Source organism: Anolis carolinensis, chromosome 3, assembly GCF_035594765.1.
Source record: "Anolis carolinensis isolate JA03-04 chromosome 3, rAnoCar3.1.pri, whole genome shotgun sequence".
In the NCBI taxonomy this organism is placed as follows: domain Eukaryota; kingdom Metazoa; phylum Chordata; class Lepidosauria; order Squamata; family Dactyloidae; genus Anolis; species Anolis carolinensis.
In genome coordinates, this window is record NC_085843.1 from 220,808,744 (window position 1) to 220,831,190 (window position 22,447).

At 39.8% G+C, this 22,447-nt stretch overlaps 1 protein-coding gene and 1 long non-coding RNA gene across 2 annotated transcripts in view; one reads left to right on the forward strand and one right to left on the reverse strand.

The window, feature by feature from the left end:
- Positions 1-22,447, forward strand: part of tet1 (tet methylcytosine dioxygenase 1) — a 111,722-nt gene that overhangs the window by 20,480 nt on the left and 68,795 nt on the right. Inside the window, exons 2-3 of the mRNA XM_062976243.1 lie at positions 1,242-3,296; positions 12,619-12,672. Of these exons, the coding sequence (XP_062832313.1) occupies positions 1,362-3,296; positions 12,619-12,672 (1,989 nt within the window). The 5' untranslated portion in view covers positions 1,242-1,361. The remainder of the gene's footprint in view (positions 1-1,241; positions 3,297-12,618; positions 12,673-22,447) is intronic.
- On the reverse strand, positions 1,188-9,661 carry LOC134297760 (uncharacterized). Its single transcript, XR_010004628.1, has 2 exons — positions 8,739-9,661; positions 1,188-6,592 (listed from the first exon to the last, which is right to left on the reverse strand). It is a non-coding gene; the product is annotated as an uncharacterized LOC134297760 (long non-coding RNA).

A 22,447-nucleotide genomic window follows, 5' to 3' on the forward strand; every position in this document is an offset into this window, starting at 1 on the left:
GCTCGCCCACAGAAAACCACATTTAATCATCTAGAAGTGATGTGATCAATCTAATGCAATGGTCAGCTCTGCGAAAAGGAGCAGAAATAAATAAAGAGGAAGGAGGTTTGCAGACTTGATTTTCATTCTTGTGGCCCACTGCTGGGCTATGGCCCACAGGTTGAGAACCACTGTCCTAGATTATTGGTTCTCAACCTGTGGGTCCCCACATGTTTTGGCCTTCAGCTCCCAGAAATCCTAACAGCTGGTAAACTGACTGGGATTTCTGGGAGTTGCAGGCCAAAACACCAGGGACCCACAGTTTGAGACCCACTGCTCTTGATGTTTCAACCATACTACCCTGATTTGAGAAGCTCAGGCCTGGTTAGTGTTTGGATGCTAGAAAGGTAGGGAACACCAGAGTTCTCCAGGTGAGGTGAGGAAAACAATTCTACCAGAATGTTTGGAGAGCTGCTGCTAGACAGGATTGATAATATGGGCTGGATGGACCAGTGATCTTACTCAATATCAGTCAACTTCTGTGTTCCTGGATTCAACGTGGTACGGGGGGGGGGGGGGGGCAAACAAATACCTGACTTAATTGTGAAAGCACAAAGAGGCCTAAAACTAGAGTGTCAGAAATAATAGCAGTCCTATATCCAACATCCAGAGAACTCTCACAAATTAACTTTTTAGTACACATGTATAGGATTGTACTGTAGAATAACTCTCCTATTAAAGAGATACTGTACAGTCCAGCAGTTACTTATGTCCTAAAAGAAATATACAGGTTCCATGTTGGGAGGATAAAGATAACAAAGAGAAATGTGGGGGCATTTATATTAACAAAGCAGAAAAAAATACAAATAGTAAATAAACACCTGATTGGATTGCTTTACTTAGTGGATGGAGGGAAACTAGTCTCATCCTTTGCTTTGATGTAGAAAATAAAACTTCTCCAGTTTTGGGATTCTGTTTACTTGTTTGACACTTTTATGCACCATTCTGCAATAGCTCAATAGTCAGCTACAAACCAGGACATTCTTGATTCATATCTTTCTCTGCCATGATCCCTATTGTAGGCTTAGGCAAGCTACAGTAATATAACTGAGTCTTCCTTTCTGACATATAAGAATACTTACCTCCCATTCAGTGTTGATGCAGAGAAGATTATGTTAAATCATGTAAATGATATAATAATTCATGTATAATTTTCAACTCTTATTTATTTATTTATTTATTTATATTTATTTCTGTTTCAGCTTTGTACAATCCAGAGAATACCAAGGTGACTATGCGGGTTTCTGCTGAAATAAACAACACTTGCAGGAATGCATGATCTTTGATTCTACTCTGAGTTGCACATCTGCTGCTTGACAGAGATGGCTCGCGATGCCAGATCTTCAAGATTAGTAAAGAAACAGGAGATAAGCAAAAAGAAACCAAGCCTAGCCCAAAGTAAATCTTGCCAAGTAACAAAAGATGCCAAAAAAAATTCCCCAGTGGCAAACTGTTCTGCAAACTGCAAAAGGTTACTGGCGGAAAAGAACGAGGGCAAGAAAAAGCCACAAGAACACAAACCTCCTATGGATTCACCGTGCCGATTTCTCCGCAGCAGTGTCACCAAAGCCTTTGCTGGATCATCTTGGAAGAATCTGAAATTAAGTGATAGCGTTCTCTTTCATAACCAGCCTCCGTTGAGCCTTACCATGAATCTTCGCAGGAAGCCATTTCCCCATAGACTGTTTGAAACAGCGGCAATCATGAGAGCGAAGAGACGAACTGGCCTGGTAAAAAGTTCAGGGAAAAGAGAAAAGTCTGAGTTAGGAACATCCCATAAAATAGAAAGGAAAGGAGTGGAAAAAAGAGCTCAGGGTTTCAAACAAGATTGCAACCAAAATGTTGAATCGCTGTCTACCAAAGCAGGCAGTGCCTTATGTGATATGGAACCAGACCATCCCTCTGAATGTGACGGTGAAGCCAAGAAGAAAGCGCCAACTCCTGAAAACTGTCTTTCTGTTTCTAGTGTGGATGAACCGAGTGTCTCTACTCCAAAGGCACTGCAGGAGGATGGCAAATGTAAAGAAACTGTGCCTACTGAGCAGGCCCTGGAAGATTTATCTACTGATGTCTCATATGTAGCTTTGGCTGAGCCTGTTTCTTCTCATCTACACCTTGACTCTGCCAATGCTTTAAAGGTATGTGAAAGAGAGTTAGGAACACTCGTGAAACCAGGCCTAGAGAATAATTTTAATTCCGCACCACCCTCCAAAGAACATTCCCCTCCATCGTTTGACTCCACATTGCAACTTTCTTCTGAAACAAACACAAAGGTGCCTGAGAAAAGGCCAGAGTCTCCTATAGAAGGTCACTCCATTGCTACCTGTGGTTCGGTGCTAACTCCTTGTGAACCCGATGCTATCATTTTGATTACCTCAGAATTAATCTCAAAATTGCATTTAGACGACACGTGTGCATTATCAGAGCCCCACCATGAGCAAGATCATGAGCCTGCCAGTAGAAGAGAACCTGATTTGCTGTGTATCTCTGAACAGGGAGATTCTCCAAAAGATCCAGGCCTTGGTGGGAAATCCTCTTTGCCAAATGACTCAGAATTCAAACTAGGTGACAAAGCACTTGACTTGTCAACTTCCCAAAAGGATTATTCAGGTTGTGATCACATTAAGAAAGCATCCACTTGTAAACCAGTTTCTAATCCCGTTTTTACTTATGGTATCTTGGAAGACCTTGAGCAGACCCTTGAGAGGATAGCTGCTGAAACATTGAATTTAGATTCAACTACTGTGCCTGATCTATCACTTCAGCCAGGAAAAAGGACGACTGATTCCGTTTCAGTGAGTAGCAATATCTTTAACAACACTTCCCAAAAATCCTCAAAAGATGCTAACTTGAAGTTGCCATCAGAGTCTGTAGGGAGTCCAGAAACTAGGCTTGTGGCAGACGGATCCTGTCCAAACCTTCAGTGTCCCTCCCTAGGACTGGGAAGTGCTGAAAAAGACATGATCTCTGTTCAGGGCACCACAAAATGCGGCACGAATCCCAGTACAACTTCTGAACTAACCTCCTGGGGAAATCCAACTAGTGCCTTTCCTGTCCTGTTTCCCTCTATGCAACCTGTAGAAAAGAAAAAGCGAAGGCGATGTGGAGTATGTGAGCCATGTCTGCGGAAAACTAACTGTGAAGAATGCAGCTGCTGCATGAAGCGCAAAACAAGCCACCGGATCTGTAAAAAGAGAAAATGTGAAGAACTGAAGAAGCCTCCCCCACCCCTGCCACCATTAATGTTACCCTTAAAGGTAAGAAATTGATATTAATTTGTAATCTTTCTAACATTGGTTATGAGACCAGTGATGTCCTGAAAATAATTGTGAAAGATGAAATGTTACTGCAGTTTCTGGCCACAATCCATTGTGTTACTTCACTTTAACCCTACTAATGTCTATTGAGTGGAACGTATTGACCTATGAAGTTGCAAAAGTACATTGATTCGCAGAATGGGTTAAGCTTAATGCGATGTATAATTGTAGAGCAGAAGTCAAAACAAAAACTGAGAGTCTTATAATTATATGATAAGTGTAGATACCTAACATCCAGACAGCAAGAAATTAAAAAAAATAAAAAGAGAGATTTTAGGCAGACCATAAACCAGAATACTACAATTTTGTCTAGCTACAGAAGATAGAAAAAAGTAACAGCTAGCCAGTTATAGAGCGTGAAAAGGTTACTTTTTTTTTTACTTAAAACTCCCAAAATATCCCAGTCAGCATTATGAGTAGGGATTTTCAGAACTATAATGGAGAAAGTAATTTTTCCAAATTCTGGCCAAGAAAAAGTGAATTGAGATCATGATGATCTGGGAAAGGAATTGTAGGTTGTTTCTTGTTCTAGTTGGACGTTTTGTTTTTGTGGTCTGATACTCCTCCAGAATGTTTGGGTTAGTGAATAGTATTGCTTTGATGGTTCCTGCTTACTAGGGATCCTCCTTTATGTGGAAAGATGTTTACATGGAAAGCTTGTCCACAGTGTGCTGGTTAGCTGAAAGAGCTTATAGGTGATAGATGTTTCACTGACTTCAGTCAACATGCCTTAAGTTGTAAGTGAAATGCCATCAAAAAGGATTTATGTAATAAGAAATAAAGTTTGTTGATTTGTTGTTGATTGTCATCAAGTTGACTTTGGCTTATGGTGACCCCATGAATGAGAGAGCTCCAAGTCATCCTATTATGCACAGCTCTACCTAGATCTAGCAGATTCTGGACTGTCTTTCCCTTGATCTATTCATCTCAAATGCAGTCTTACTCTTTTCTGGTTGCCTTCTGCCCTACCAAGCATTATTGCCTTTTCTAGTGAGTCATGTCTTCTCATGTCAAGCCCAAAGTACAACAGACTCAATTACTCCTACTAGCTTCTAAGGATAATTCAGGCGTGATTAGCTCTAGAACAGTGGTTCTCAACCTGGGGTCCCCAGATGTTTTTGGCCTTCAACTCCCAGAAATCCTAACAACTGGCTGGGATTTCTGGGAGTTGTAGGCCAAAACATCTGCGGACCCCAAGTTAAGAACCACTGCTCTAGAACTAGTTCATAGCCCGTCTGTAGAAGACTTCTCCAGCATCTCATTTCACATGTTGATTTTGTTCCTATCAGCTTTCTTCACTGTCCAGCTTTCACAACCTTATATGGAAATGGCATGGATAATAATTCTAACTTTAGTATTCAATTGTATGTCTTTACACTTCAGGATCTTGTCTAGCTCTTTCATCACTGCCCTTCCAAGTTTTAGCCTTTTTCTAATTTCTTGACTGCAATACCCATTACCTTCCCCAACCATGTTGCAAAACTTTAGCACAAGTTTGGAGGTGATTCCAAATGTCAGGCTTCATGGTCAACATTTACTTGGAACCCTGCATTGGAGTATCTGGATCTCAGTTTTGTGGCTGTTGCAAAACATTGCAAAACAGTTGTAAAACTTTGGTGTGGCTTGGAGGTGATTCAAAATGTTGTTTGTTTGTAGTAAATAGAGTTTGAGCAAACCTTGATGTTAGGGGAGGCATACATTAGTGTAAGGTCAACAGGACCAGTCATACCCTTATTCTTTACATTGGATTGTTTTCACAACTGCTGACCCTGCATGGTCTTTGCTCCAAATAAATCAGCACAGCAATATATCTTTAGGAGAGCTGTAAAGAGAAAGGTTAAGGGTCTGACAATGGGAGGCAAGTCAACTGTAGCTACTGTATATTGTAGTTGCGGTGCTTAGAATCATAGCAGAATTAACTGCATGATATAGCTATATTTTCAGGACGCAAAGCAGATTGTCCTCTATTAGTTTAATTGTTTTTTTTTCACTTTTGTGAGTGTCTGGTTTATGTTTAACTATTGCCACCTTGACTCCCAAACTGGGGAGAAATAAACAATGAGGATGATACCATCTTGTGAACCTAGGATGCATCCACACTGTAGAATTAATACAGTTCTAACACCACTTTAACTGTCTTGGCCCAATGCTATGGAATCATGGGAACCGCAGTTTTGTAAATCTTAAGTTTTCTCTTTCAAAGAATGCTGGTGCCTCATCAAATTACAAACCCAATGATTCCATATTATTGGGTCATGCCAGTTATAGTGGTATAAAACTGCATTAATGCTACAGTGTAGATGCACCCCAGGTCTTCCTCACTCTCCACTGGCTTTTTGGTTTATATTAGTTATTTAGTCTGAACAATAAGGTGTAGCTATTTGATCACTTGAATATTGTACAGTTCTGTAGACCACAGTTCAAATCCTTGCTTATCCATGGAGACCCACTGGGTTATCTTGAGTAAGTCACACACTCTCAGCTTCAGAGGAAGGCAGAGTCAACCCCTTTTTGAACAAGTCCTGGCAAGAAAACCCCATAATGGGTTTGCCCACCTTAGAGTCAACGTAAGTACGTATTGAAGGCATACAGCAGCAGCAATAATAGAGTAGTGCTTGAGACAATGAAGTTGCCTCTGTCATCCAACCGTAAAGATTTTTGGAGCTAAAGGGGGAAAGGTGCTCAGAATCACTATACTGGCTTCATAGGTTTCCTCTTCCAGGCATTACTGCTTTTGGCAGAGCTTTGAACATCATTGAAAATTATTGTTCCTGCTACTGCTGGAATTGCTGAGTCTAAAGTAATTTATTTCCTCTAAGTATCTCTTTGAATTACTTGCTTTCTGTTACTTAAAAAAAACACCTTAGAACCCATGAGAGAAAAACAGAAATAGGAATTTCCTTTTTACTTTTTTTCTATTTGTGGTTTGCTTTAACTTCATGTATATAAATTTTTAATAAAAAAACTTTAAGAAGAGAAAGGTAGAAAATGCAAATTATGTTAAAATGTATCTATAATACTCTTTAAGAGTAATTGGCACTTGTTAGATTGGGACTTCGTTGCTCTTGTTATTCCTGCCCCTTGATCCCCAAAATGCTTGTTAAAGAAAGCTACATTATTGTAGTTTGCTATTTCCAAATTCTGGAAATAACAAATGAAGGCTGGAGTGGAAGCCCTCCCAGGAAAAGGCTGTATCCTTCCAGGCTGCTGAGTCCATTTGGAGAAGAGGAAATCACCTAGAAATTAATCAATAGGGAAATGTTAAACAGCAAAGTAGTACCATTAATCCACAGATCAAAACTCGATTAATGATGGAATACATAAATTAGCCCATTCATCCTAGCATCCTTCTACTTACAATATAATGTATAACTGTTTATTTTTTAAAAAAATATTTAGTGAACAGATATCTGCAAGAAAAGAATGGCAGGAGTTGAGTGAGGAAGCAATTAATGCAAGGAGTATAAAAAAAAGGTTTCAGCAGCGGCCAGTTCAAGAAAAGGATAAATGCTAGCTTTTCTGTCAATCTTTTTTTCAATCTAAACATGCTCTCCTTGATATCTCCTGACCTTCCCATTGTATTGTGGCTTTGCTTCTTCACCCTTTTCTTTAAGCCGCCTTTCTGCCTTTTTAATGAGCTACCCCCTATTCTTTAACATCTTTTTGGCTGTCAGTTTCATTTTCCCGGGCCCTTATATACGGGAGAAATGGTGTGTATTTTGTACCTTGAATATAATGCTCTTGAATTTATGAATCTGCCCCTGTCTCTTCCCATTTATATTGATGGCAAACACTTTTTCGTCTTAAGAAATGCAGACAGTTGTGTCAGCAGAGTTACTGCTGCAGCTTGGTGCAAACAGATGGAGGGATTTCTTGTACTTTAGAGTAAAATATTTCCTCAGTTAAATATTGTTCAAAGATGCGTTCCTGCTTCTATATGGAAAAAGGGAGAAACTGAAGATCCGATTTGCAATACAAATATCTAGCCAACGTCTTTTGCATCCCAGGAGAGACAAGCAGGAGAATTTGGCTGATACTTTTACTCTCAACCTGAACTGTGTGCCAAAATCTCAAGACTTCTCATTTGTACCTAATTTTATTTGTTCACATCAGCATACAGGTACTGAATTGACTGTTTGGTTATATATGTAATTTCAGAACTTGTCATATTTTTGTAGTGCATTTTATGTTCCCAAGATGTATTTTATTGAGATTGCATATACAGGGGGGAATCTGGAGCCTTTCGTTGAGCAGCTGTGATATATCAGATTTAATAGATCAATCTCATTCGTGTTTTCTCAGAAATAAGTACCATTGTTTATACTGTGAGCTTTCTTTTGATAAATGTGCATAGGACTGTATCCCAAGGCTGCAACTATGTGCATGCTTTCTTGATAAATTTCACTTGAGGAAAGTATGCCAAAAATATGGGTAAATATGCAAACAGTTGACTTCTACCATTTTTTCAGATTTTGCCACAAAGCCCTGGCTCTGAATAGAAAAGGATTTTAAATGCCCACATAATCCACCACAATTTATGATTGTATGTGTCTACATACATACAATAAAATGTACTGGAACAATTGTGATGTGTATTTCACATATATGTGAAAATGCTTCATACTTTGGGAAAGCATCATGCACAAAGTGGCTTTTTAAAAAATCAGTTCAAGTAACTCCACATGTGACAACTCCAAGATCACACTGAGCACATTGTCTGAATTTAAGTCACTTGCTAATTCTCTTCCCACAGAAGCAAGAGAAGTATGGGATGTGTACAAAAGGCCGTACACGCCTGTTATTGTTGTGTGCCTTCAAGTCATTTCCGACTTATAGCAACCCCAAGGCAATCCTATAATGGAGGGGTTTTTTGCAAGATGTTTTCAGAGGGGGTTATATAGAAATATAGAACTGTGTAGTTGGAAAGATCCCCAGGAGTCATTTGATCCAAACTGCAGGACTCCATATCTAAAACATCACCAATAGATGCACTTTAGCACTTACTTAAATGGAGAGTCCTTCACAGTCTGATGTAGGCTGTTCCAGAGCTGTAGAGGGTGTGTGTGTGTGTGTGTGTGTGTGTGTGTGTATGTTAAGGGTTCAATCTCCCTACACAAAATCTGTCAGGTAAAAAACCCAGTTTACTCATGAATTTAACTGGTTAACCATTTCATGAATAAACCAGATTTTTTTTAACCTGATACATTTTGGGGGGGGGGGGGGTGTTGAACCTGGCTACGGCCCTAGTCTGTTCCATTGTATCTTACCACAGCTCTGATTTTTTCCCCCTAATGTTTAATGAGAATAAATTAGAAATTGCAACCAGTGCTATGCTTGTATGAGAAGAATAGCTTTTCCTTGTGTTTGGGAATTATGATTTACCTTGTTGTGAGTAGAACATAGCTCTGTATAAATGGACAGGAAAGATTCTGTAAACTGGAAAAGGAGCTTCTTGCATAGGAGCTTGCCTTGATAAGCGTGGGAAAAGTAGTTGGCAGTAAAAGTGTAGATTTCTTTGGAAGGCTAGATTAGCAAAAACAAACTTGGGGAATTTTGTCTAGTGTCTATTGTGATGCAGTAGTCTTTATCTGAAATAAATAAAGAATTTATTCTATAAATAAGAATCTTAGAGAAATTTATCTGTTAATGTCAGTGGGGTTGAAGTTCAAGACAAGGTCTAAGATTTCCAGTGAAAAAAATCAAAAGTAAATAAATAAGTGAGATGAATACATATTTATCCTAATCCAAATAATATGTATGGCTCAAAGGTCTGAATCAATAAAGCATTGGGGATTTCAGCATAAAGCAGAAATTATGGTAATATTTTTGCACGGTGCTTCTAACTGTTTAGCATGCTTCACATGAACAGTATTGTCTAGCTGTAATCCATACATCTCTACATGCTGTAAATCATTCTTCTAAAACCAAGTAATATCCTGATGTATTGAATTACAGTTCCCATCATAGTCTTCTGGAGGACGATGGGACTTGTAGTACAGCACTTATTGAGAGCAGGTTGCCTAGTTCGTCACATATGTGAGGCCTACCAGAGATTTAAGTTTTTCTTGATTCAGAATGAACAAATTAATATTTCTAAACCACCATACCAGCAAGGGTTTTGTTGCTGATTTTTATCTTCCCTGACTTTGTTGCTGTGTACCTTTCCGACTTATGTTGACTCTAAGGTCATGTAATAGATAATGTCTAAATCCCCCTCTCCCTGCCATAGAAATGAAAAATATCATAGTAAACTGGAGTATGAGTGCTCTAGAACAGGGCTTCTTAAACTTTATCCACTCATGACCCCTGGTGTGAGAGAATTGGCCATCTGCAAGGATGTTGCCCACAGGATGCCCGGATGTTTGATGTTTTACCATCCTTGTAGGAGGCTTCTCTCATGCTCCTGCATAGTGAGCTAGAGTTGGCAGATGGGAACTCACCCCGATTCCTAAATTCGTACTGCCGACCTTTCGGTCTGCAGTCCTGCCGGCACAAGGGTTTAACCCACTGCGCCACTAGGGGCTCCAGCAATTGACATGGGAAGGAGGGACAGCTTGAACACAATATATATATATATATGAACAGTCACATTTCACAGGCACACAAAAGCTGCAGGTCCCACACCACGCTGGGAATGAAATCATAGAGTTGGAGGAGACCTTGTGGATTATCCAGTCCAAACTCATTCTGCCAAGAAGTAGGAAAATTATATTAAAAGCACCCCTGATAGATGGCCATTCAGCCTCTGTTTAAAAGCCTCCAAAGAAGCCTCCACCACACGCTGGGACAGAGAGCTCCACTGCTCTTTGTCTCTTTCCTCAGGAGGAACTGTCACTTCGAAGCAAACTGTGCTTTGGCAGCAGCTTTGGATTGCAGCCTTCATAAATGACATGTCAACCACCTTACAGTGCATTATAGGAGTCTACACTTGACCATGAGAGTATACACTGACCATATAATGCAGTCTAGGAGTCTACACTCACCATACACTTGACCTTACAGTGCATTATAGGAGTCTACACTTGACCATGAGAGTATACATTGACCATATAATGCATTATAGGAGCTTACACTTGACCTTACAATGCATTATGAGAGTATATACTGACCATATAATGCATTCTAGGAGTCTACACTCACCATACACTTGACCTTACAGTGTATTATAAAAGTCTACACTTGACCATAAGAGTATACACTGAACATATAATGCATTATAGGAATGTACACACACCATACAATGCATTCTAGGAGTCTACACTTGACTTTACAATGCGTTCTAGGAGTCTACACTTGACCTTACAATGCATTATGAGGGTATACACCAGGCATGATCAAACCTGGGCTCTTCAGGTGTTTTGAGCTTTAACTCCCACAATTCCTAACAGCTGGGAGTTGAAGTCCAAAACACCTGGAGGGCCCAAGTATACCCATGCCTGGTATACACTGACCATATATTGCGTTCTAGGAGTACACTGACCATACAATGCATTCTAGGAGTTATTGATCATATAATGCATTCTAGGAATACACTTGCCATAAAATGCATTCTAGGAGTCTGCACTGACCATACAATGCATTCTAGGAGTCTACACACACCATACACTTGACCTTACAATGCATTATGAGGATATACACTGACCATATAATGCATTCTAGGCAGTACTGACCATATATTGCATTCTAAGAGTACACTCACCATAAAATGCATTCTAGGAGTCTGCGCTGACCATACAATGCATTCTAGGAGTCTACACTTAACATACACTTGACCTTCCAATGCATTATGAGGGTATACACTGACTGTATAATGCATTCTAGGAGTTATTGAACATATAATGCATTCTAGGCAGTACTGACCATATATTGCATTCTAAGAGTACACTCACCATAAAATACATTCTAGGAGTCTGCGCTGACCATACAATGCATTCTAGGAGTCTGCACTCACATACACTTGACCTTGCAATGCATTCTGAGGGTATACACTGACCATATAATGCATTCTATGAGTTACTGATTATATAATGCATTCTAGGAGTGCACTTGCCATAAAATGCATTCTAGGAGTCTGCGCTGACCATACAATGCATTCTAGGAGTCTACACTCACCATATACTTGACCTTGCAATGCATTATGAGGGTATACACTGACTATATAATGCATTCTAGGAGTTATTGAACATATATTGCGTTCCAGGCGTTACTGACCATATGATGCATTGAAACTGCATTAGAGAGCAGTGTAGAGTGTGTCCTCCCCCCTCCCCCCTCCCCGAAACATTCCAAACAACTGCCACTTGTGGCGCGCGGGGAGAGCCAGTTCCTCCCTCGTATCTCGCTGTCAAGCGGTCTCGAGCCCCCTCCCTCTTCCTCCTCCCCCTCCCCCTCCTGCTTTCCCTTATCGCTCGCTCTGAATGGGCTCCGTCACGCGCGCGACGTGAGGCGTGGGCTGCTGCTCTTCCCCCTCCCCGCGCAGACAGTGTCCCCACGTAACCCTCGTCTCAGAGAGAGAGAAGGAGAAAGCACCCTACTAACGCGCTGCCTCTTCCCTTATAGAGTCAAAAGGCACTTCCGTGTGTGTGTGTGTGTGTGGAGACAGACTGGCCCCCTCGAAGGCTGGAGGAGGAGGCGGAGGCCGAGCCCACAGAGGCTCCCCTTTGTTTGGGGGAAAAGGGCTGGGCGGACTTCGTGGAGGGGAGGGGAGGGGGAGGGGCGCGTGAGGCGAGGGAGTGGAATCCCGGCGCTCCCATTGGCTGGGCCCTTCCTGGAGGCCTTTCCGTGCCTGAGGCGCCTGTGGGGAAGGAAGGAGGGGGGGGAAAGAGGGAGGGAAGGAAGGAGTGGGGAGGCATGCCCGGCACGTCCCCAGCGCTGGCAGCAGGCGAAGCGGCTCGCCCTTGCGCCTCCTTGTAACACAACAAGCGACACCATGGCCGCAGACCCCCGAACGCGGCGCCCCTGTGGAGGCTCCTTCTGCAGGAGGAGGCAAGATGGCTACCTTCTTGTGGCTCTGCCCGCCCAGGATGGAGCCCGGCCTCGCTAGGCGTCCTCTCCGCGCGGGGCGGGCGGGCAGCAGGACCGCTGGTGGGTGCCCTTCTCCCCCCTCTCCTTCTTCCCCACCTTTTTGAAGTTCTGCCCTCTTTTCCTCAACAACAACAACAACAATAATAATAATATCCAAACTGTATTATGAGAACTGTCAATATTTTGTTGGTGCCTCAAAAGACTCACCCTCTGCCCTGTCTTTGGTGTCTCCTTCTAGGTGCTCACTGACAACAAAAGGCCTCAGAAGAGGAAGGAGGAAAGAGTTTTGAAGGTAATCTTTCCATTGGTTGCGGACCAGTTATGTCAGGCATGGGCAAACTTCGGTTCTCCGGGTGTTTTGGACTTCAACTCTCACAATTCCTAACAGCCTACCGGCTGTTAGGAATTGTGGGAGTTGAAGTCCAAAATACCTAGAGGTCTGAAGTTTGCCCATGCCTGAGTTGCACAGATCTGGTTGTCTCTGTCCTGGGATAGAAAGTGCAATGCTCTTTTGACCCCCCCCCCCCCCAAATGATGCTGGAGTGGTAATGTTATTGTGGAGATTGGCATCCCTTTTCCATGTGGTTAAAACCTAACGTCTCCTCATAAGCTGGCTGACATGTCATTTATGAAGGCTGCAGTCCGAAGCTGCTGCCGATGCAAAGCACAGTTTGCTTTGAAGTCACATTTGCGCCTGAGAAAATATTTGCCCTGGAAGGAAAAGAGAGCTGTTCAGCAGTGGAGCTCTCTCTCTGCCCCAAAGTGTGGTGGAGGCTCCTTCTTTGGAGGCTTTTAAACAGAGGCTGGATGGCCATCTGTCAGGGGTGCTTTGAATGCGATTTTCCTGCTTCTTGGCAGAATGGGGTTGGACTGGATGATCCACAAGGTCTCCTCCAACTCTATGATTCTATGATTTCATTGCCAGTGTGATGCGGGACCTGAAACTTTTGTGTGCCTGTGAAATGTGACTTCGTATATATTTTGTGTTCAAGCTGTCCCTCCTTCCCATGTCAATTGCTGGATCCCCTGGTGGCGCAGTGGATTAAACGCTTGTGCCTCCAGGACTGCTGACCGAAAAGTCAGCAGTTCGAATTCAGGTAGCGGGGTGAGCTCCCATCTGTCAGCTGTAGCTCCCATGCAGGGACATGAGAGAAGCCTCCTACAAGTATGGTAGAACATCAAACATCCAGGCATCCTCTGGGCAATGTCCTTGCAGATGGCCAATTCTCTCACACCAATGGCACATTTCAGAAGAATGAGGCTTGAAATGGCGTAGTTGTTTTGAAACAATATTTTTCCTTTCTTAATATATTCTTGTTCAACTATGTGTAGATGTGTGCGCGCGCATATATACATATATATGTCTGTAAACACACTGGAATGTCAGGAGTCGTTTGAGAAGCTGGTTTCTTTGCGGTGGCCAAAGTGTCCAGCAGCAGACAGCCCTCATGCGCCCCCATCCAGTTTTTTTTTGTGCATGTGGCCCTTTATAAATGACAGCCCTGTTCTCTTTCTTCCCTGAGTCGGGGAATTCCTGGGCACGTGCAGAGGAGGAAATCCCTGTTTACAAAGGGGAATCCCCATTCCATAGCAGGGAACCCAGGCCCCTCCCACAGGAGCCTTGCGCCATGTGTCATTGGAGCTTCCCAGAACTCTGAGTCTGCGCTGTTTGCTACCAAGGTTCCTGGTGGATACTGGGCACTCCTTGGCATATTTGCATTGGAGTGCTTGCCGTGGCATAATATGTAGCATGATGAAGCCCTGGCGCTACTTGGTAACTGAGTTGGAGCACTACGTTTTACGTCCTTGGAAACTCTTGTGGGTGTCATTGTTATGTGGCGAGGCTTACTTGGCATGAGCTGTGGAATAGTGAGTGTTGTTATGCTAGTCATCCTGTTTGTACCTCCTCACTTAATAAAGGAATGTATCGTTAGGCAGAACACCACAGAAGATAAGTATTTATAAACAAAATGAATGAGTTCTTTAAAAGTTACGGATAGGTGTTCAGAAAATTAAATATTCTTTAAGACTTTAAACATGGTGGGAATTAAGCTGCCAACTTTAATAAACCATAATAGAACTTATGAGTAGAAACTCATAGGATTGCTATTGAATGTTTTACTACTGATTTTACATTGAGTATTGTGATGTGTGCTGAGGTCTGTGCTATGTTTTTCCATGGAACCACACTTGGTTTTTTATACATGCAATACTCAACCACATTGCTTTCCAATTGTGAGCATTTTAAGTTCTTGCTGTTGAATTTTGGATACCTGGTTGATTTTATATTGCTTGAAATAATGTAAATTCTGTGGAGCTGGATTTTTTGAGACTAGATGTTTACTTGGAAACATTCCAGCAAAACTATTTACAACAATATTGTTTAATGCGTTAACACTTAAGGATACTCGTGTTGCCGTCTTGCAAGAAACAATAACATTGGCCAGCATACATTTTGGTGCCTCAAATGTTAGCCCTGTTTCTAGGTATATTTGATGGCACCAATTTCCCCTTAGCAGCTCTAGTTTTTGAGATACAGAACATATGCCATCTACCAGTCGTCATCTGCTCACCCACAGGAAATCATGATAATCAAATCTAAGAAACTAGAGCTGATGTCGTCTATCCAATGCAATTTTCTGAATCAGCTGCCCAAATAACCCCAGGAACAGGCCTAAAAACTAAGACATGAATAAAGAAAACAATTTTTAGTTGGGCTGTGTAATTAAATGAAGGGTGTCATAGACCAATATACAACTGAAATACCATTGGTTGCTATCTATTGGGATATTGTCTTGCACATTTCTCATTCAGCTATACTGTGCTCTTGTGCTGCTTTTGCTCATTTTTTGTGTTAGTGCTTTTCCTTGCCTGCTATGTTACTGCAAATAGCAAATTAATTAAATTGCATGAGGCTTACAAAAGAACATTTTCCAGTGTCTTGTGCCTGTTCATTTTCGTTGTTGATTAGAAACACTTGGTCAGCTTTTATTGTGTGGGCTGGGTGTAGACTTTGCATATATTAATTGGTAGGATAGGAAAAAGGTGGTAAATAGCAGAATATAGCTGAAGGTTGTTGAAATAACACCTAGTTTTGAGAGATATTGACTGCATAACTTGTGGGTTGCTGTTAGGTTTTGTGTCCTTTTAGAGTGCTCAGATATTAATATGTGTTGCTAGCACCTTTTCACTGAGTCTTAATTTATTTTTCATGTCTATGTTTTGCTTATTTTTCTTGTTTTGAGACATAATAAGCATAATTATTTTTTCTCCTTACTCTACGAAACCAGGATTACAACTGGTGGGACTATATTTCATCTTCTACCTTTATTGTATGTTCATTTTTGATGTAGATTGAACACTCAAGTAGAGTGAAAAAGTGTTTTCTTTCTCCTTTTGTGCTGGAAGTCTGTGAAGTCACATTCTGCTCACTGCAAATATGAGGCAAGATATCACTTTTGTAGGCACTCCTGGACATAACTTGCAAATTTATTTTTAACACTATTGAATTTAATGACATGTTGAAGTCATCTGTAACTGAGAGGTGGTAGGACTGATGCCTCACAGCCTTGAGATGCCACAAAGCATTAGGTTTGCACTGGGCTGGAAGTGGCACTTGAGTTTCTTGTAGGTTGTTGTGTGCCATTTTCTATCCATGACAATTTACTGTATTTCAATACATTTTTAATTATACCTTGGTCCTCAACCTTTGGTTTTTAACTGTTGATGAGGAGGAAGTATCCTAGATTGGATCTTCTCCCTTATGATTGAAGCTTTGTTGGAAGACTTTTGAGAATAATCTTTGGGCCTTTTTGTGGTCTTACAATGTTTTCCTAAAACCATGGGCCTGAAACTTTGCTATGTGAGTTAGAGATGGTACAGATCAGGCTTTCAGAACATATTTTTACAATGTTTATGTGTTTTAATTGTTCTGTAGTCCGCCTCAAGCCATTAAGAGAGGTGGGTAAGAAATAATAATAATAATAATAATAATAATAATAATAATAATAATAATAATAGCAAACAAAGTCCCCACTAAACTCATAGGAATTTATTTCTGAGGACACTGGCAGAGATATCTGCTCCTTTCATATCTACACACTTATTTAGACTGATTAAGTATTTAAACCAAGTATCCTGGCCAGGGAGACTCTGCTGTTGCCGATTTGTAACCATATAATACAATGGACATAAGAAAAACATGTTTAAAGAATAATATCTTAAATTGCTGTTATAAATACAGCATAGAGAAGATATCTGACAAACCAGTTTCTAGCAAAAAGTATGCCCATGTGACTAGCACAGAATGAAAAGTCTGAAGTATTTTAAGAAAGTTTGCTCTTTCTGACCTTGGAATTTGGACTGAAGCACCCAGTGTTCCTATCTGTCTGTCCCCCTTCCCTCCCCACCAGCATCCCTTTGGCCTGTTAAGGCAATCACCCTTGACTTTTGTCTGCAGAGATCTTCTATGGCTTTTAGATAAGATAGTAAGAGAATTGGCCAAACAGTTGGGGGAAAATAGGGGTGTAAAATTCAAGCAGCTAGTGCAGTGTTGGAAAAACAGCACATCCCAAATATTTTTAGTATGACATTCATATCCTTGACAATTAGCTGAATTGGTGGGGCTTATGTGAGATTCAATTAATTATATCTAGTAAGCAAGAGGTTGTTAACCCTTGGATTATAGGATCAAAAGATATTTGATCATATAAAAGAGAGAATATGCAGCCCACTGTGGAGCAAACCTTGAGTAAGTGAAGAATGAGTTGGCAAAAGGCTATTCCATGTTGATTATTGCTTCTCTTTGTACTAAATGGAATCTCCAAACAGAGGGGGTCACATCTGTTCTGTTACAGAAGGGAGCGGGGATGTTTTGATTTAAATTGGGATTTAAATCACTTGTTTGAAAGGTTTGGTTTTAATTATTTAAAATACAATTTAAATTACTAGTGAGAAAGTTTGTATTTAATCATCCTTCTTACTAGAGGTATGTTCTTGTTTAACAAACATAAGACATATTATAAGATGCAGGTTTTCATTAGAAGGTTGGTGAACACTAATCTATTATTCCAAATTTGTTTTAGATTCATTTTCCATTTGTAAAAAATGAAATTTCTTTATTTTATCTACATACTCTTTCTCTTTGTTTAGATGTACTGCATCTTCCAAAATTCACAATTCATTTATTTTCTCTATTTTTTATTTAGAAAGAAGCATGATCCAGTAAGAGAGTGCAGTTTATGTACAGCACTTGCAGAATAAAATTGTTCAAATTATTTCCCATTTTCATAAACAGAAGTTAACCTATTCATATAACATAATTAGAAGTTGTGTAATTGACATTTATTATGATACTGTATCTTTGATCTAATATTAATAATTTTATTTCTTACCCACCTCTTCTCATGGCTCGAGGTGGATTATAGAATAATTAAAACACATAAACATTGTAAAAATACCATAAATACACATATTAAAACGTCTTTCTATAAAAGATACATATTAAAACATATTTCTATAAAATATGTATTAAATTACACAAAACAGATTAAACAAAGAACACACATTTAAAAAACTGGCTGTTTTGCACTGATAGTTTTAAGAAAGTTTAATATATTATTTTATTTTTTAAAAATCAGATGTTTATCAACGATCCTAGATAACAATGAGACAAAAAAACTAATGTCATTACTGTAGAATAGTTAAGAACACAAATTATTAACTAAGGTTATTTCTCAAAACTGACTAAGAGTAAGGTGGGAGCAGATAATGCAACATGGCGTATTATGTAAGGATTGCCACACTAGAGTTCGGTTCAGCTTTCTCCTGGATAATCTCTAATGAATATTCATTTTCTCCTAGAGAGCTAAATGGATTGGTAATGCTAAAGATCAAAATAAAGGTTTTTGTGTCAGAGGTGAATCAGAGGGCAATGAAGTCAAGTAACAAGATATAGTCAGCTCTCCGTATCCATGAATTCAACTGTCCATGGCTTGAATATATTAAAGAAAATCCTGAAATCAAACCTTGTTTTTGTCATTTTAGTTAAGGGACATCATGTTATTATTCCATTGTGTTTAATGGGAACCCACAGTTTGGTGGGAGTGGTCCTGAAACCAAAGCCCATCAGATACTATCTGATTCATGTAGGTTTTGCACTGTAGAAAATCAGTCATTTAGGGAAGTTCAAAATAGCAAGTGCGATAAGCTGATTATTTCCCCATCCTTCAAGAGTATCTTTAATGTTACTGCTTTGCATCGTGTGAGATTTCAAATAATTTTGGATTTATGGCGACCCTAAGGTGAATCTATTATAGGATTTTCTTGAAAAGATTTGTTGAAGAGACTCACAATGGCCTTCTGATGCTGAAAGAAGGTAACTTGCCAAGGTCACTTAGGCCCCTTCCACACAGATGTATAAAATCCCACATTATCTGCTTTGAACTGTATTAGATGGCAGTGTGGACTCAGATAACTCAGTTTAAAGCAGATATTGTGGATTATCTGTTTTGATATTCTGGGTTATATGGCTGTATGAAAGGCCCTTAGTTGGTTTCTATGGCTGGTAAGAGATTTGAACCTTAATCTCCAGAGACATAGTCCAACACTCAAACCACTCTGGCTCCAGTTGTTTTTTATATTGCTATTCATATGCTGCTTTTTTAAAGTCAAAACCTCTTAAGCACCATACAAAAAAATGTGAATTTTTAAAAATATAGTTGCAAAATTTTGTATTTTCAGCACTACTCAAAGCTTCCCCCCTTTATCTTTTAGAACAGATTGGGAACTGTTCTCCATCAAACTCCAAGTTCAAAAAGTATATGAGATGTCTGACATGCAAATGCAGGTTTTATAACTTGAAATAAAATAATATAGAAAAAGGCATTCCTGATCAATGTGTTTGGTAAAGATATGTTGATTCACTGTCTATATATATATTTAAGAAAATCCAGCCAAATTTATATATAATGCAGATACAGTAGCATGGTGTATATTAAAAATGAATCCTAACTGCATGAGAAGTTTTGAAGTGATGTAGTGATTATTATAGGGAAATATGCATTATGGCCCATGTTAACAGTATTTTTCATTGCTAAACCATTTCCGCTTTCTATTCCCATTTAGTGTCAATTCCAAGGTCTGCGATCAGACTGTTTCTTTCTTATAATGGTCCAAAATGTTGCAGAAGAATTCCCTGGGCTGTTTTTTAATGTATCAACATGCTCAAATTTTGTGCATTCAGTATAAGATTGATTTTATATTCAAATAGTTAGGCATGATTTTTAACCACAGCTCCAGATTGTCAAGTTAATCTCTTGTAAAACAGTGAGTGCATTACAATTTCTTTCTTGTGAACTTTACAAATGTTGGAAGATAAAATGTCAGTGTCAGTGATACTGGGTTTAACTCCTACTTAGAAACCTGAATTCTTCCATGATGACTGTCTCTTGGACAGCTTCCATAATTGAATGATTTGGTTTCACATCTGGGAAAAGTAGGCACTAAAGTTGCCAGGAGGTTTAAATGTGTGAGTTGGCCCCAATATCTTTAATCATGTGACATGCATACATTTTATTTGTAGGGCATGAGAGAGAATTTTTCCTGATTACAAGGGATACATTTTGCTTTTATAAATCTGATGATACAGCTACCAAATTTCATGGCCTACAATGAGTTACATTAACCAGTGCAGCCAGTTTTGGTTAAGTTAGAAAATGGTAAGTTTAACATGATAACAACTGATGAAGTTGTGCAATCCTTTGTCTTTTTGCTAAATTTTAGAAGTGGCAAAGTTAATTTTGGAAGTTAGGCTGCAGAAGTCAGCTCACAGACGAAGATAAGGGAGGAAGAGAGTTCATAACAGAGATCAGCAATATAGGCATAAACAGTAACAAATACAGGTCAGCATCCTGTTAATGACTTAACACATGTAAGCTACTTTGGGTTCAACTTGAGAGAAAGGGGAAGTAAATTAATCACACAGATAAATAAAGTGTGTGCATATATAAAAGGGCCTAACCCTGAAGGCATCAGATCCCATCTGATTTTGGAAGCTAAAGAGGTGCATCTCTGGTTAGTGCTTGAATGGGAAACTGCAGTAAATACCAGGGGCTGTAGGCTATATTACAGAGGATGGGCCTGTCGACGCCATCTCGCAGTATGCCTTGCCTAAGAAAATGCAATAAGCCATGGGATCACCATAAGCCAACAATAAGTGACATGGCATATGCTTACAGACCTGTGGGTGAGTCCCTTTTCTGGATGTGGTACAGATGACATTTATCTCCAGAAACCTGCCATGGCCTGTGAGTTTTCCGGGCTATATGTTCCGTTCATGGCCTGTTTGCAGGTGGGTAAGGAAGGGAGAGCTCCTAGGAGAATGAAAAAGGCAGATATGGTCATTTTGTGATTGCACTCTCATTTCTCCTCCCACAAAGCTGAGACCAGTGGTTTCTCCATGGTCTGAATTCCTTTTATCTCCCTCTCCTCCCATTCAATAAATTTCAGCAACAGCATGCATCCCCTCCTCGAGTTTCACAGTTGCCATAGTAGGAAGATGTGGCAGTGGATGTGTGGAGCCACATGCAGATGTAGCATCTCGATTGCAGAATTAAATGAGTATTGCAGTAAATTTGTAGCTTGTTCTCATGCTGACTTTGTCATTCTTCTTCTCTGTGTCAGGCAAAGCTTTGCCAGTATTGTTGAAATCTGTAAGCATAATACAGTCTAGGGCGGCTGAACAAATGCCTGGATGGTGGGATGCTGTTCTGGCTTTATTTATTGCTTAAACAAAATATTTTTAAAAAGATTATTTATACACCCACATACATATTTCCATACCATACAACTTTGAACAGCGATGTTAATGACATCTATCTTAATACAATTTTAGAAATTAGATTGGAGTAAAGTTTAAATATTAAATTATTTTATGTTTCATATACATTTTATACACATAGCCTGAAGGTAATTTTACACACAATATTGGTAATGTTGTGCATGAAACCAAGTTTTTGTATGTTGAACTATTGGAAAGCAAAGATGTCACTTTCTCAGGCACCCATGTGAATGGTTTTGGATTTTGAAGTATTTTGGATTTTTGAATTCCAGATAATAGTTGCTCAACCTGTATATATAAATCATAATATAACACTTGCCAAAGGGTGCATCTACATTGTAGAATTAACACAGTTTGACACCACTTTGACTGCCATGGCTCAATGTTATGGAATCCCGGAAATTGTAGGTTGGGGAGGTACCAGGACTCCTCATCCCAACTACACCTCCCATGATTCCATAATACTGAGCCATGGCAGTCAAAGTGGTGTCAAACTGTATGGATTTGACAGAGAACAGGTTTCTGACTCAGGACAGAGGGCAAATCTCTGCTCTGGGGGTGGAGGGAGGGGGGAATCACCATCATAAATTCAACACAAACAGTAGAGGAGGAAACGGAGGGGTATATAAGAATATTCACTTGGTTGCTGCATTTATTTTCAGAGGACTGGTATCTTTGTTAATTTGTTGCAACAAAAGATTATTGTGGCATGCAACAAGTTTTAGGCTTCATTAACTCCATTTGCATCTGAGGAAATTGCAAAGACCTGCTAGAAGTGCATGGTTTTGAATCTGGACTTTGTGTGGAAGATAATGAATAATCAAATGTTGCCACTTCTCTCTTCACCTTCTAAAAATCTGAAGTCATTTCAAAACATACAATCATAGCACTATGATATCACTTTACCTGCTATATATGTGTCATGCAGAATACTGGGCTTTATAATTTGGTATAGCATCAGAACTCTCTAGCTGCTCCTCAAACTGCAGATCCTAAGACATCATAGAATGGAACCATGGCAGTCAAGGTGGAATCATAGTGCTCTTATGTAGCATGAAAGAACCCCTACTCTGACAGATTAAAAAAAATCCTGAACAGTATGGGAATTGTTCAGAGCAGACAATGTAAGAGGAAATTTTTTTGCACATTAGTTATAGTACAAGTCAAGCTAAACAACTGTGAATTCACCAGAAGTGAATACTGGGCAAATTAAAATAGCAGAATATAG